We start from the raw sequence: 13,393 nt of genomic DNA on the forward strand, positions 1-13,393 counted from the left end.
CGTTCTCACCGGAACTCTACCCTTATTATTATTATTATTATTATTATTATTATTATTATTATTATTATTATTATTATTATTATTATTGTTGTTATTGTTGTTATTGTTGTTATTGTTGTTATTGTTGTTATTGTTGTTGTTATTATTATTATTATTATTATTATTATTATTATTATTATTATTATTATTATTATTATTATTATTATTATTATTATTATTATTATTATTATTATTATTATTATTATTATTATTATTATTATTATTATTATTATTATTATTATTATTATTATTATTATTATTATTATTATTATTATTATTATTATTATTATTATTATTATTATTATTATTAGTATTAGTATTAGTATTAGTAATTAGTAGGAGTAGTATATAAAGAGAATATTAGAATGAAATACACTACCATTTTTTTACACTACCACATTTAGAATAGAATTAGACTAGAGAAATTAGACTAGTTCATCTTTCTCTCAAATATTTTAGAACCCTAGTTAGAATATTTCTCCTCTTTTAATTTTCCTCTTATCAAATTTGTAATCTTTACTCAAAAATTAATACAATTGTTCTTTTGTTTATCCAATTTCTTCTTTTTCTCAATAGTTTACATTTAATATTTGGGTTGTATTTGAAAGATAAGAAGAAATTCATCTTCCATTATTATCCAAACTTGTTCCTTTCCTCTTTATTGGTATAATTCTCATCCATTGTTTACATTACTTTCATTAGTTTACATTTCTTATGTTGTTTAATTATTATTCATCCAAAGTTATAATCTTTATCATGTTTACCATGTTTGTTTGTATTTTTTCGGAAATTGTTGGTAATTTCTCATCCATGAAAATGTGTGAGTAGTCTCATCTAAGGTCATGGGGGGACTTGGGTGATTAAAAGGGGTAAAATTGGGTTGTTAACCTTTTGAATTGGGTAATTAATGGGTCTTACTCTTGTGCATATGAAGTGCTCGATGAAATGTTTGAACGAAAGTTCGAGTCTTTCATTAGCATGTTTAACTTATCTTGGTGCATTATGCTATTGGATGGTTTTAGAAGTGTTTAATGAGGTGCTTAAAATGAAAGTTGGAGCCTTTCTTAGACATATTTGATCCATCTTGGTGCCTATGCTATTAGATAGTCTTTATGCATGTTTGTGATGAATTTGTCTCGACTAAGTGAAAGCTTGTTTGTACACCCTTTACTCCCATGCCTTTGAAATGTTTGATGGATTGCTTAATGAAAGTTTGAGTCTTTCGTTATCATGTTTAGTCTATCCTAGGTCGAAAGACAATGGAAGGCCTATATGGCATGGTCGAGATGAGTTTTTCATACTAAGTAAATGCTTGTTGGTTAGCTCTAATTGACTAAGAAATTAGGATCAATCATAGGCCCTTATCATTACCCATTTCTTGTTAACAATCTTCTCTTCCCCGACTTACCCAAGTGAACCCAAAGACCTTAGCTTCCATTCATTTAATTAGAAGCAATTTTCATTTAGCTTAAATTTATATCTTATTTGCATCTTAGTTTACAAATAATCAATCTTATTTTTATTTGACTAAAATAGGACTTAAACTGACTAATTATCTAACCCCCTCCATCTTTGTATTCGACCCCGATTAAATACTACTTTTTAATTGGGTTTTATAAATTGTTTTTGGTACCGGAAGTGACGGCAAAAACCGGTCATCAACAAACTAAGAAAATCATGTGAAAGGATGACTCTAAGTCAAACAACATGTGACAACGCATAAAAATATAAACCATATTACGACATCATGTGAATCCTAAAACCATCATAACCACAGCATAAAGGAACAAACCAAACAATCAAGCACAGTGTATTAACGAATTGCCTCCATTCATTGGTATGACTCGATTAATGAACTGCATCCACAATGGACCGATTAACGAACTGTATCCACACTATGTATAGCGTATAACCACAACCTATATGGCTAAGACCTGGCCAGACTCTCGGTGCAATAACTGTACACCGAATGACACACGGGGACTAGTGCGATTAACGAACTGCCTCTGACCAATCCCGAACATAGACCAAATAACAATCCTCAAAGAGTAGCGTTTGTTCATTCCGATAGTATTTAACTGATACTATCGTCATCTATACAACCAGCCAACAAATAATGCACGGTATAACCGAGTGTACAATCATGTGTGAAAAACATCACGACTCAAACCATAAAATAGTATAACTGACTACCCTACTTATCATACGAACCAGAGTAACCAATGTAACATGCAATCACAACATTATATTATAATCAAACACAAAACAATATGTGAAACAAGTACGACCAACCAAGGTTATAGTAACCTTAATCATAACATGAATTCCGGATGCGAGGTTATAGTAACCTCGACTGCAACTTCCTCATATATAACTTGAAGTTATACTTACGTCAACCATAACCTTGACACGCAACTCAGGGTTGTACTAGTTCCAACCATAACCCTGAGCCATAATCTTTTGATACGTTAGTTCTAGCCATAACCTTAACTTGCGTTCCAAAGTTATAGTAGATCCAGCTATAACCTTGATTCATATCTCAAAGGTTATACCTGCTTCAGCCATAACTAGAGTAACGACCCAAAGTTGTACTAACTTCAGCTATAACACTCGAATCCTCATCAAGGTTGTACTAGCTTTAGCTATAACTTTGAATCCCACTCTTGGCGGCCTATCATGCCACCACTAGGGGTTCATTCGTAAACCCTAATTGCGCTCATGGCACCAAAATAAACATTTAAACAACATACGATATATAATTGAAACATTAAAACATATACAAACATGTGAAAACATAATTAATCATGATAATAAACAATCAAACATGTACCAATCATACAAATCAATCATTAAATCATATTAATTACGTCAACTGACATAAACAAAATTAAAAGAGAAACACCTAGTTACCTTATTATGCAATTAAATCTAAAGATCGTCTTTCACAATATAGATGTCTTCTCCAGGTGCGGTCTCCACACCTTTATTGAATCATCCACGTGCCAAAGATAATGAATCTAATAAATATACTAATAATATATATAAACTATAAATAAAACGCGTAAACTACGAAACTTACGACGAAGATTGATAGATCCAAGAGGTAGGATCGATCTAGGCACGAGAAAAGATGAAGAACGATGAATAAAGGAGCGGCACGAAGCCCTCGGCGCCAGAAAACGCGCGACACAAAGGAGAAGAAGGAAGAGGAAGATTTAGGTTTAGGATTTTGTGGAAATAGGAGGAAAAAGAATGCAAGGGTTTATGTTTCACTCCTATTTATAAGAGAAGCTAATGAGTTTATTCCAAACTTAGGCATAAAACTCACCCATATTACTCCATAATCATGTGAAACCCAAGGGAACCAATGGGTCTTCACCAAAACCAAGCCCAATAAGCCAAACAAACAAGAGACGGATATTTTTCCCGGAAAAATAAAATACGAAATATGGGAAAAATGAATTAAAGAAATATGTTACGGAAATTAGGAGTGTTACAATCCAACCCCCTAAAAAGAAGTTTCATCCTCGAAACTTGATAAGAGAACTACCTTACTCAAAAAGATGCGGATGCCTCTCTCTCATCGATGCTTCGGTTTTCCAAGTCTCCTGCTCGAACTTCTGACTCCTCCACAGAACCCAAACCAAAGGTACAACCTTATTCCTTAACCTCTTTTCCTGACGTTCCAAAATAGGAACAAGTCGTTCCTCATAACTCAGGTTAGGCTCAACCTCGAAAACATCAGCCTATAGAACATGGGAAGGATCACTACGATAATGGCGCAACTACGACACATGGAAATCATCCTGAACCTTTGACAAATTCGAAGGTAAAGCCAACCTATAGGCTACCTCGCCAAATCTCTCGAGCACCTCATAAGGTCCAAAGTGCTTAGGACCATTGTTGTCAGAATCTCGATTCGATCCTATGATTCTACGATTTTACGATCCAAAAATGCTTGACCGATCCCGGATCCTACGATTCTATCATGTTTGTAGAATCTTACGATCCTATCTATTTGAAATTTTCTAGAGGTAGGATCATAATACGATTCTACGATCTTACGATCCTACGATCCGACTCCATAGTAAACATATTAAAATATATTTTTATATAAAAACATCGTAAAATCCAAATTTCATGTAATTTGTAGAAACGTGTTCATGAAATGATACTAAACTTATTAATTATCAATATTTTGTGTATAAATAAGTGTTTTGATCTTCAATTATATATTTTTACCAAATAAAAAACTATATTTAGTGAATTTGTAGAATCTTACGATTCTACGATCCGATTCTACCGATTCGATCCTACCCTCCCCATCGATTCAAAGTAGAATCCCGATCCTAACAATATTGCTTAGGACTAAGCTTGCCCTTAATCCAAAATCTATTCACATCTTTCATCGGCGAAACCTTGAGAAAAACCTTATCGCCAACCTCAAACTCAATCGGCCTATGCCGCAAGCTTGCATACGTCTTCTGTCGATCTTGGGCTGCCTCAAGCTTCTGACTGATCAACCTTACCTGCTCAATCGATTCTTGAACCAACTCCGGACCAAGAACGACTGCCACACTAGAATCGTCACAACACAAAGGACTACGACATTTCTTTTCATAAAGTGCCTCAAACGGAGCCATCTGAATACTCGCTTGGTAACTGTTGTTGTAGGAGAACTCCACAAGCGGTAAACTCTTCTCCCAACTAACTTGGAACTCCAAAGCACAAGCCCGCAACATGTCCTCAAGCGTCTGGATGGTACGCTCAGTTTGTCCGTCATCTGCAGCATGAAAAGCTGTACTCATCTTAAGCTATTGCCTAAAGCCAGCTGCAGCTTCTTCCAAAACTGTGAACAGAACCTCGGATCACGATCAGAGATGATATCCTTAGGAACGCCATGAAGACGAATGATCTCACCTTGATAATCATTCGCTAGCTCTTCGAGACCCCAAGTCTCCTTCATCGGAATGAAATGGGCGACCTTAGTCAAACGATCAACCACGACCCTAATCGCATTCATTCCCTTCGGCGATCTCGGCAAACCCATGACGAAATCCATCGATATCGAATTACATTTCCATGTGAGAATCTCCAAAGGTTGCAGTACACCACCCGGTCTCTGATGTTAGAACTTGACCTTCTGACAGATCAGGCAACGACTCACAAACTCGGCGATCTCTTTCTTCATATTCCACCACCAAAACCGTAACTTCAGATCCTTGTACATCTTATCACCACAAGGATGAACCGAATAGGGAGTACTATGAGCCTCTTTGAGAATCTTACATTTTAAGACCTCACAGCTAGGTAAACACCAACGACCTTGGAATCACAGACCATCATCAGGTTCAACGTCAAAGCCCTTGGCGCGACCTTTGCTTACAGCGACTCGAACTCCTTCTAGGAATTCATCCTCTCTTTGCTTAACTCGGATCTCATGAAGGATCTCGGGTTTTGTAACTATCGTACTTAAATATAAAGTATCAGGGAGAACTGCCTTCAGGCTCATCTTCTGGATTCTCAACTCAAGTCATCAGGTAACACCATCACATATCTCATAGCATGGCACACCTTATGACTCAAAGCGTCAGCAACGACGTTTGCCTTACCCTCTTGATATTGCAACTCAATCTTATAGTCGTTAAGCAGCTCCAACCAACGTCTCTGCCTCATGTTAATATCTCTCTGAGTGAAGATATACTTCAAGCTCTTATGATCCGTATAAATGTTGCAAGAGACTCCATACAAGTAGTGTCGCCACAGCTTAAGTGCCAACACCACTACTGCTAACTGAAGCTCGTGAGTCGGGTAATTTATCTCATGAACTTTCAACTGACTGGATACATAAGCCATAACCTTACCCTTCTGCATCAAGACACAACCCAACCCAGACTTCGATGCATCGTAGTAGACATCGAACTCAACGCCCTCTTCTGGTAGAGTCAACACAGGAGCAGTAGTGAACCCTTTTTCAACTCCTGGAAAGTAGCTTCACAAGCCTCAGTCCAAATGAACTTGGATTCCTTATCTATTAACTGAGTCATTAGCCTCGCAATCTTTGAGAAATCATGCACAAACCGACGGTAATACCCAGCTAGACCATGGAAACTCCGAATCTTGTTCACATTCTTTGGACTCTCCCAATCGACCACAGCTCGAATCTTTGACGGATCAACCATAACTCCATCGCCAGATATCATATGGCCTAAGAAAGTAACTTCCTTCAACCAAAACATGCACTTCGAGAACTTAGCATACCACTTCTGCTTACACAGAGTCTCTAAAATAACACGAAGATAACTCTCGTGCTCAGCCTCATCTCTCGAGTAAATTAGTATGTCGTCTATGAACACCAGGACACACTTATCCAGATAATCGCTGAAGGTGCGGTTCATCTGACCCATGAAAACTACAGGTGCATTCGTCAACCCAAAAAACATCACCATGAACTCATAGTGACCATACCTCGAGCGAAAAGCAGTCTTAGGAATATCCTCTTTCCTAACCAGAATATGATGGTAGCCAGACTACAGATCGATCTTAGAGGACACACTAACGCCACGGAGCTGATCAAACAAATCCTCGATCCTTGGCAAAGGATACTTATTCTTGATTATAACCTTATTCAGCTCACGGTAGTCGATGCACAACCGCATACTACCATTCTTCTTCTTAACGACAAAACTGGAGCACCCCACGATAAAGCACTCGGTCGGATAAATGATGGTAAAAGTCTTAACCTCACAAGTGCACGTATCGTTGCACTAGTAAGGGTCGAACACGAGGAGCAAAATGAGACTACTAATCGATCCGTCCAATAGTTTAGCTAAGTCTAATAAGAGCAAGTATGGGGTATTATCTAACAACTAAGCTAAATAACATGTAGTAAATAAACTAAGAAATGCTAAGATCAAGAAACAAGCGATTAAATATAGTTCTAATCGATAAATGAGAGGACTAGGGCGTGACTTCAACCACCAACACTCGTGATTCATCATTCAATTTCTTTATTTAGTTGTCAAAGGGTAGATGTCGTTTGGAACGCCTCTAGGTCGCCTATTGTCTCCCTCCCGGGTTCACAATATGATACTAGTACTATTAATCTAACTCCCTCTCGGGCTCATGGATCAAAATCCCAATTCTAGTGTCGAGGCTCACCGAAATTGGCCTATTTCCGCTCACCTCTCACTAAGACTCAAGTCATTAGGCTTACGATAATACCCGGTCATCCCACTCCCTCTCCAAAAGGTCGATTTCAAACCGAAAACTAAAGGTACCCTTCTCAAGTTCCCTTTCCCAGGTTCAACTCAAGTAGGCAACTACTCTACATAAAGCGCATCAACTCCAAACCTAGCCAACTTCCATTGACGGTCAAGGATCTAAAGTAAACTACAATCTCCATGGAGCAATAACAAGTCAATCCCCTTAGTTAAACCAACAAATCCCCTTTTAACAACTAACTAAGTGAAATCAAATAGGTGAACAACTTATGTTAGTGGTCTAATCACCCCCTAGTAAATAGATTACTCACTAATCATGTTTGTTGTGGCAAGACAATTAATAAAGTTGGATGCTTTGACAATAAACATGGTGATAATATGAATTCTACGATAAAACATGCAATTACTATAGGAAATAAGGAAGTCTAATGATTAAACTAAGAGTAGGATGAATTAATTCAAAAAGGAGCAAACTTTATCAAATCTAATCAAAGGCACAAGCTTTATAAGGAGGATTTCAATTAAAAGTATAAACAACAAACAAGAGAGAGATTTTGACTAAACTAGCAACAAATAACAAATTCCAACAACTACATGCAGAATGAGATTTAAAAGAAAGCAATGATGAACAAAGAAGAAAAAGGAAAAGGAAAGAAGTAATACCAAACTATGGGATGGATGAATAATAATGAAGAACAAAGTTAAAACAATAACAATAATCTTGATTGATGAAGAATGATTAACAAGCTACAAAAGGATTTGAGTTTTCCTCTCTTAACCTTACAAATCTCCTTCACAAATTAGGATTAGATCCTTAATTTTCTGGAAAATTAGCTATTTATATGAAGTACAAAAAGGTAGGTGGGAATACAAGAGAAGACGAAAACTGCTATCGAGTGAGTAAATTGTACCATGTCGGGTACAATTATACCCGGTTGGGTAAAATGCTAAAGTAAGCTTAAAAACACTAAAAACGCCAAACGGGTGAGAGATACACGGTGGGGTATAGTTGTGCCCGATCGGGTATAGAGATGAACGGTCCGGTGTGAGAAGCTCCCTCGGCTGTAATTCCTCCTTGTTGCTTCCTTTCTTCAAGCAAATACCTCTCCAACTCCATCCCGCATGAGCTCCCGAGCAAGGTACCTACAAGAAGGTCAACAAAAGCAAGTAACATGGCTCGAAACTCCATATGTGCAAGGCATGGTGGGAGTGACACAGATTAAGCTAAAATCAGTTAAAGCGACATGCTAAGCTAGCTAAGGGGCGAAAAAAAGGGGTCATAAGCATTGATTTATGAGGGGTAAAATGGAGTTATCAAATCTCCTCACACTTGACCTTTACTCGTCCTCGAGTAAATATTAGATTTAGAACTCACCCCCCTTAGCATAGAGAAGCGGTATGCACAATATAAGCATCGCTTAAACTTATTCTACTAGTAATAACCGAATGAGTATTAGCGCACTCAAGGCCCCTTCAACTCACGTAGTTGTGCTTATGAGGTAAAGCACGACTCGTAAGGCAAGTAGGGTCTTGCAAGAAAAATGCAATGCATTCATCATGTAAGCACAAAAGCAAGTAATAGAATGCATCTAAAAAAATGGTCCACTTTCCTCATCTAAGTGGCCGAGTTTTCGTCTAAAAAATATGGTCTCGGTCGGGAAATACTGTCTCAGAATTCCAACGAAGGTGCCAACCCCATAAGTGTGGCCCAAGCAACCCTAATGTGACCACCAAAGCTCAAGAAACAAATTCAAGAGCGGGAAAAGGGGAAATGGAGCTAGTCCTCCGAGATTTACAAGACTGATACTAGATTCAACCGAAAACCCATGACTAAAAGGGCCTAGCTCAATGACATCCTCACGGTTTTCACTCGTCATTCATTTAATGAACGGGTGTTTTGTGTACAAAAAGTAGCCGAAATACTCTCCTACTACGACTCGTGAGAACGTGTCCGCAATTTAATGTTTAAGACCATCCTATGACCAAGTCAGATGCAAAAATGGGAAGATGCATATAATATGAAACAAGGGTTGTAATGGGACTAGGGAGAAGGATGAAACGGGATTGTTGCAAGCAACATTTGGATATGTGAGGTTCAAATCAAGAATAGTCAACATACCGCTTTTCCTAATTCTTATTACAACACACGAGACACGTCTATACCGTTGTAATACCCGTCCTTTAAAGGACCCGTTGACCGACGTTGACTGACCTAAGACACCCACCTTGACCTTCAGAAACCTTAAGAGTGTTGACTTGTGATGTGACTCATAATTGCGCACATTTAGTCCCCTACTTGAACCTATTTTGCATATTATTATAGCGTCTCATAGCCATTTTACCCGTCAAATACTTCCTATTTTGCTTTCCTATTATGTTGTGTTTGATTTGTAGGAAAGGAGACAATTAGGCGGAAAATTCCCGTCTCTTGAGCCTATTCGGAAGGACATTGACGATCTTGGTTGAACGCGTATTGAAGGAAGGGCAAGAACCAAAGACAAAAGTTTAAGAAGGGAAGGATTCTGAAGAAGAATCCGAGCATCCAAGAAGCCAAGACGCCCGTCCAAGGAGCCAGCAATCCGAGCGTCCAAGCCTTTCAGACGCTCGTCCACCCATGCAACAATCTGAGCGGATTCACCTCTTGGACGAGCGGATCGTGGCGTCCTCAGCAAAGATGCACATCTCTCCGAAATACTAGCGATTCCCTGCTTAGAACTTAGAATTGTTAATTACTAGTTTAGCCTTAGTTAACCTAATGAGGCACTACTATAAATACCCCATTTTGATGATAATCAAGGGGGGGCTTCCACATTAGAAAATCCTCTTAGAATAGATTAGGAGTAGATTAGATTAGATTACTCTTTAATCTTTTCACAAATTACACATTAATCTTTCCTTAATTATTGTTCAAGTTTGTTACTTTTGGGTAATTGAAGATTATTGGGTAATTATTGGAGGATTGACAACCCTTCATCAATCAATCAAGTTCTCTTCTTCTATTCTTTGCTTTATTATTTGCATCATCTCAAGTTTGGTATAATCCCTTTACTCCTTACTCTTTATTGTTTATTTCCTTAAGCTCTTATCATATTTATACTTGTTAATATGATTGACAACCTTGTTGACATGTTTCTTATGATAATGAGTGAGTAGTCTCTTAACTAGGATTAGTGGGCAATTAGGGGAAACCAACATGGGATTAATCATGCTTAATCTAATATATTTTCATAATTAAATTGCTTGCTTGTTGTGATGTCAACCTATGCACATGTTATGTTTGATGAAATGCTAAGCCTATGAATCCTTGCATTTATAACCATCTCTTATCTATTCAACTTGACTTGTAAGATATAAACCAACTCGAGTCTTGTTAGACCACGCATAGAAGTGATTAGGGGGAAAGTAAGTCGACTTGTAGGTGTTGTACAATCTAATCGATTCAGCTCCGGGACCCAACCCTTCCTAAGAACCGTAAGACATAAACCAACTCGGTTCCTTTACAACATTAATTGCTTGCAACTTTGAGAACATGTTTGTATTGTCAACTATCATGAGTCCCTTGTGAACCCATGACATCCTAGCACCCCTTAATACTTGTTTACGCTTCTATTCACTTTATTGCTTGCATTAGTTTAGACACAACTACAAACCCAAACAAATTGTGACACTAGCATAAATGGAGATAGATAGACTTAGAACCCAAAGCACACCGTCCCATGGATCGACCTCGACTTACCACTAACTAGTTGTTTGTTGAGAATTATAAATGTGTTTTGATTGGGTGTACAACGACACGCTCACGTCAACTTGTGACGTTGTGAACCTTTGAGTTTGTGTTACTCGATCTAGCAGAGGCTACTCGATCGAGTAGCTTGGGAACTCGATCGAGTAACGTGAGTTCAGCGGGGAATTATAAGTCATAAATCGTGAAACCCAAATCATTTCTCTACCTTTCTTCCTAAACCTAAATGCCGTCATTCCTCTTCTCCTTCACCATGAATCATCTCCTTGAGGTCTTTGAGAGTATTTGCACCATGGGGATGGGATGCTTGAGTCGGGTAGCGGTCTTGACGCCGGATTGCTTTGTGTAGGTATGTTGTCATCATCATCATCGTCTCCCTTGATTTCAGTTATGGTTATGTTAGTAGTAATAGATGGTTATGATGGTTGTTATAGGTGGTTTTGCTGGTTGATTGTTATCTTGTGATTGGACGCGAAATCGCAACGGTTTGCTAAAGGTAGGTTTGCCTACTCAGTATTGTTGATTGTCTAGAGGGTCTGTTGTTGTGGTATAGTTGGTTTAGTGTCTTTGTTATTGGCTGGTTATGGTTGATTGATTAGTATCGTGTTGGATTTGATAGTTGGTGATGATTGATTGTACAACTGGTTGTGATTGATTGTCTATGGTTCTCGAGGTACGTCCTCGGCTGAGTGGAGTCACTTGCGGGAGTGGATTCACGCCCTTGGTCCGCCTTCTGTGGAACCCGCCACAAAAGGGATGCGCATATTAAGGAACATGGGTTTATCACTCGGAAAGATGAGTGGGGCTTAGGTGGGAACGGCTGCTGTCTCCCACTGGCAGGACTGGACTTTTGGGAAGTCAGAGATGTGTGGTTGGTTGGAGGAGGTGGTGTGTGTGTGTAATGTTATAATTGTGTTGTGTCTGCTTTTGTATTGTTACCTCGGTTACTGACCTTGTGTGGTTTTGTTGTGTTGTCTTTTGTGTTGTGTCTGTCGTGATTCACTATGGTGAGCAGTCAGTCTTAGCAGGTGGATGTATGGATCTTAGCTGTGTGCTTGAAGGGACGAGTCTACCACGAGTCATGGCAGAGATAGTTTCACCTAGTTGATAGTTGTCACGAGTTATATCTTTTGTATCAATTGTTTGGTTAAATTACCTGTAATTAATATAACTGTTATTTTATCGAGATTTAATTATTACTGTCCTCGGGCAACCGAGATGGTAACGCCCTTATCTGCTAGGGAAGGTCGGGTTAAGGCTCCTTGGTAGATGGGGGTATTACAAAGTGGTATCAGAGCGACGATTTTGGAACCTCTAACTAATGAGCCTAATGAACGTTGTGAGTCTAATAAAATGAACCTGGTGTATGTATATTGGGAGCCCCAACTGATGCTTGATTTTAGGTGAGTAGGCGCCCTCATTTAGAAATCACGGCCCCATTATGCTTAAACCAGTCACCGGGTATGGGGATATCGAGTCGGGAATTGTCTGCTTAATATATATGATAGATAAGTTAGAAATAGATGTCATGGAATCTCTGATAATGTTTAGTGCGTGTAATTCGTAATGATGAACTGTGAAAGTTGTGGTCGAATGGAAGTGTGTGAGAATGTAATAGAGATGGTTGAAGTATTGATAGTTGCATGATAGTATTGGAAGTATTGTGAGTTTTGTATATGATGATAATAGTAAGTTGTAAATCTTGTACTAGTTGTAATATTGGTCAAGTAGTAATTGGAATTGCGATGGGTGAATTTGTTGAGTACTTGTATGATATGGCATAATTTATTCGGATGTATGGTTGATGAATTGTTGTGACATGATTGGAATTTTTGCAAACTTGAGTACTATAGGATGGTTCACTGTTAGACGGATGCTTAGAGTAGTGTATACATAAGTTAGATAGTTGAATTTGCAAATGTGTAAACAATTGTGACGTAGTGTGTTGATTGTGTATGTGTATAAGTTGATGGTATAGCGAATCGCCTTGCGTAATAATTGTCAGAGGATAGAATGATGTGTAAAGTGTTCAAGTGAAATAGTTGTGCTGCGAATGAGTCATGATAATGTGTCGTGATTGAATGGAATAATCTGTGATGATTTCCAAACGAACTTTGGAATCAACACGAGTTGTTATTTTGCAGGAATCGCTAACTAAACAAGTAACTTTTGACCTTGTTCCTAACCTTACTCGACCAAGTACGAGAGCCTACTCCACCGAGTAGACTGTTAGAAATCTATATCTCATTATACAACATATTCATATATGTTTCAAATTAATTTAGTCATAAAATTAAATGTTGATCTTATGCATGCAAACAATAATAAAATAAAGGAAGAAATCATCATCTTACATTGAAGATTTCGGATTATTGGGCACCAACAAGAT

The 13,393-nt window shown here is 38.0% G+C and overlaps 1 protein-coding gene across 1 annotated transcript; it reads right to left on the reverse strand.

Moving 5' to 3' along the window:
* Positions 1–3,590: 3,590 nt before the first annotated feature.
* On the reverse strand, positions 3,591–4,682 carry LOC141649366 (uncharacterized). Its single transcript, XM_074458057.1, has 2 exons — positions 4,482–4,682; positions 3,591–3,785 (listed from the first exon to the last, which is right to left on the reverse strand). Exons 1-2 carry the CDS (start codon positions 4,680–4,682, stop codon positions 3,591–3,593), a joined length of 396 nt encoding a protein of 131 aa, XP_074314158.1.
* Between the last annotated feature and the right edge of the window lie 8,711 nt (positions 4,683–13,393).

The sequence above is a fragment of the Silene latifolia genome, chromosome 3, assembly GCF_048544455.1.
Source record: "Silene latifolia isolate original U9 population chromosome 3, ASM4854445v1, whole genome shotgun sequence".
Classification (NCBI taxonomy): domain Eukaryota; kingdom Viridiplantae; phylum Streptophyta; class Magnoliopsida; order Caryophyllales; family Caryophyllaceae; genus Silene; species Silene latifolia.

Coding starts and splice junctions, on each gene's coding strand:
- LOC141649366 (XM_074458057.1), bottom strand. CDS start 4,682: ATGGCTCCGTTTGAGGCACTTTATGAAAAGAAATGTCGTAGTCCTTTG. Junction 3,786..4,481: donor ATAGGCCGATTGAGTTTGAG/GTTGGCGATAAG, acceptor CATGTTCTATAG/GCTGATGTTTTCGAGGTTGA.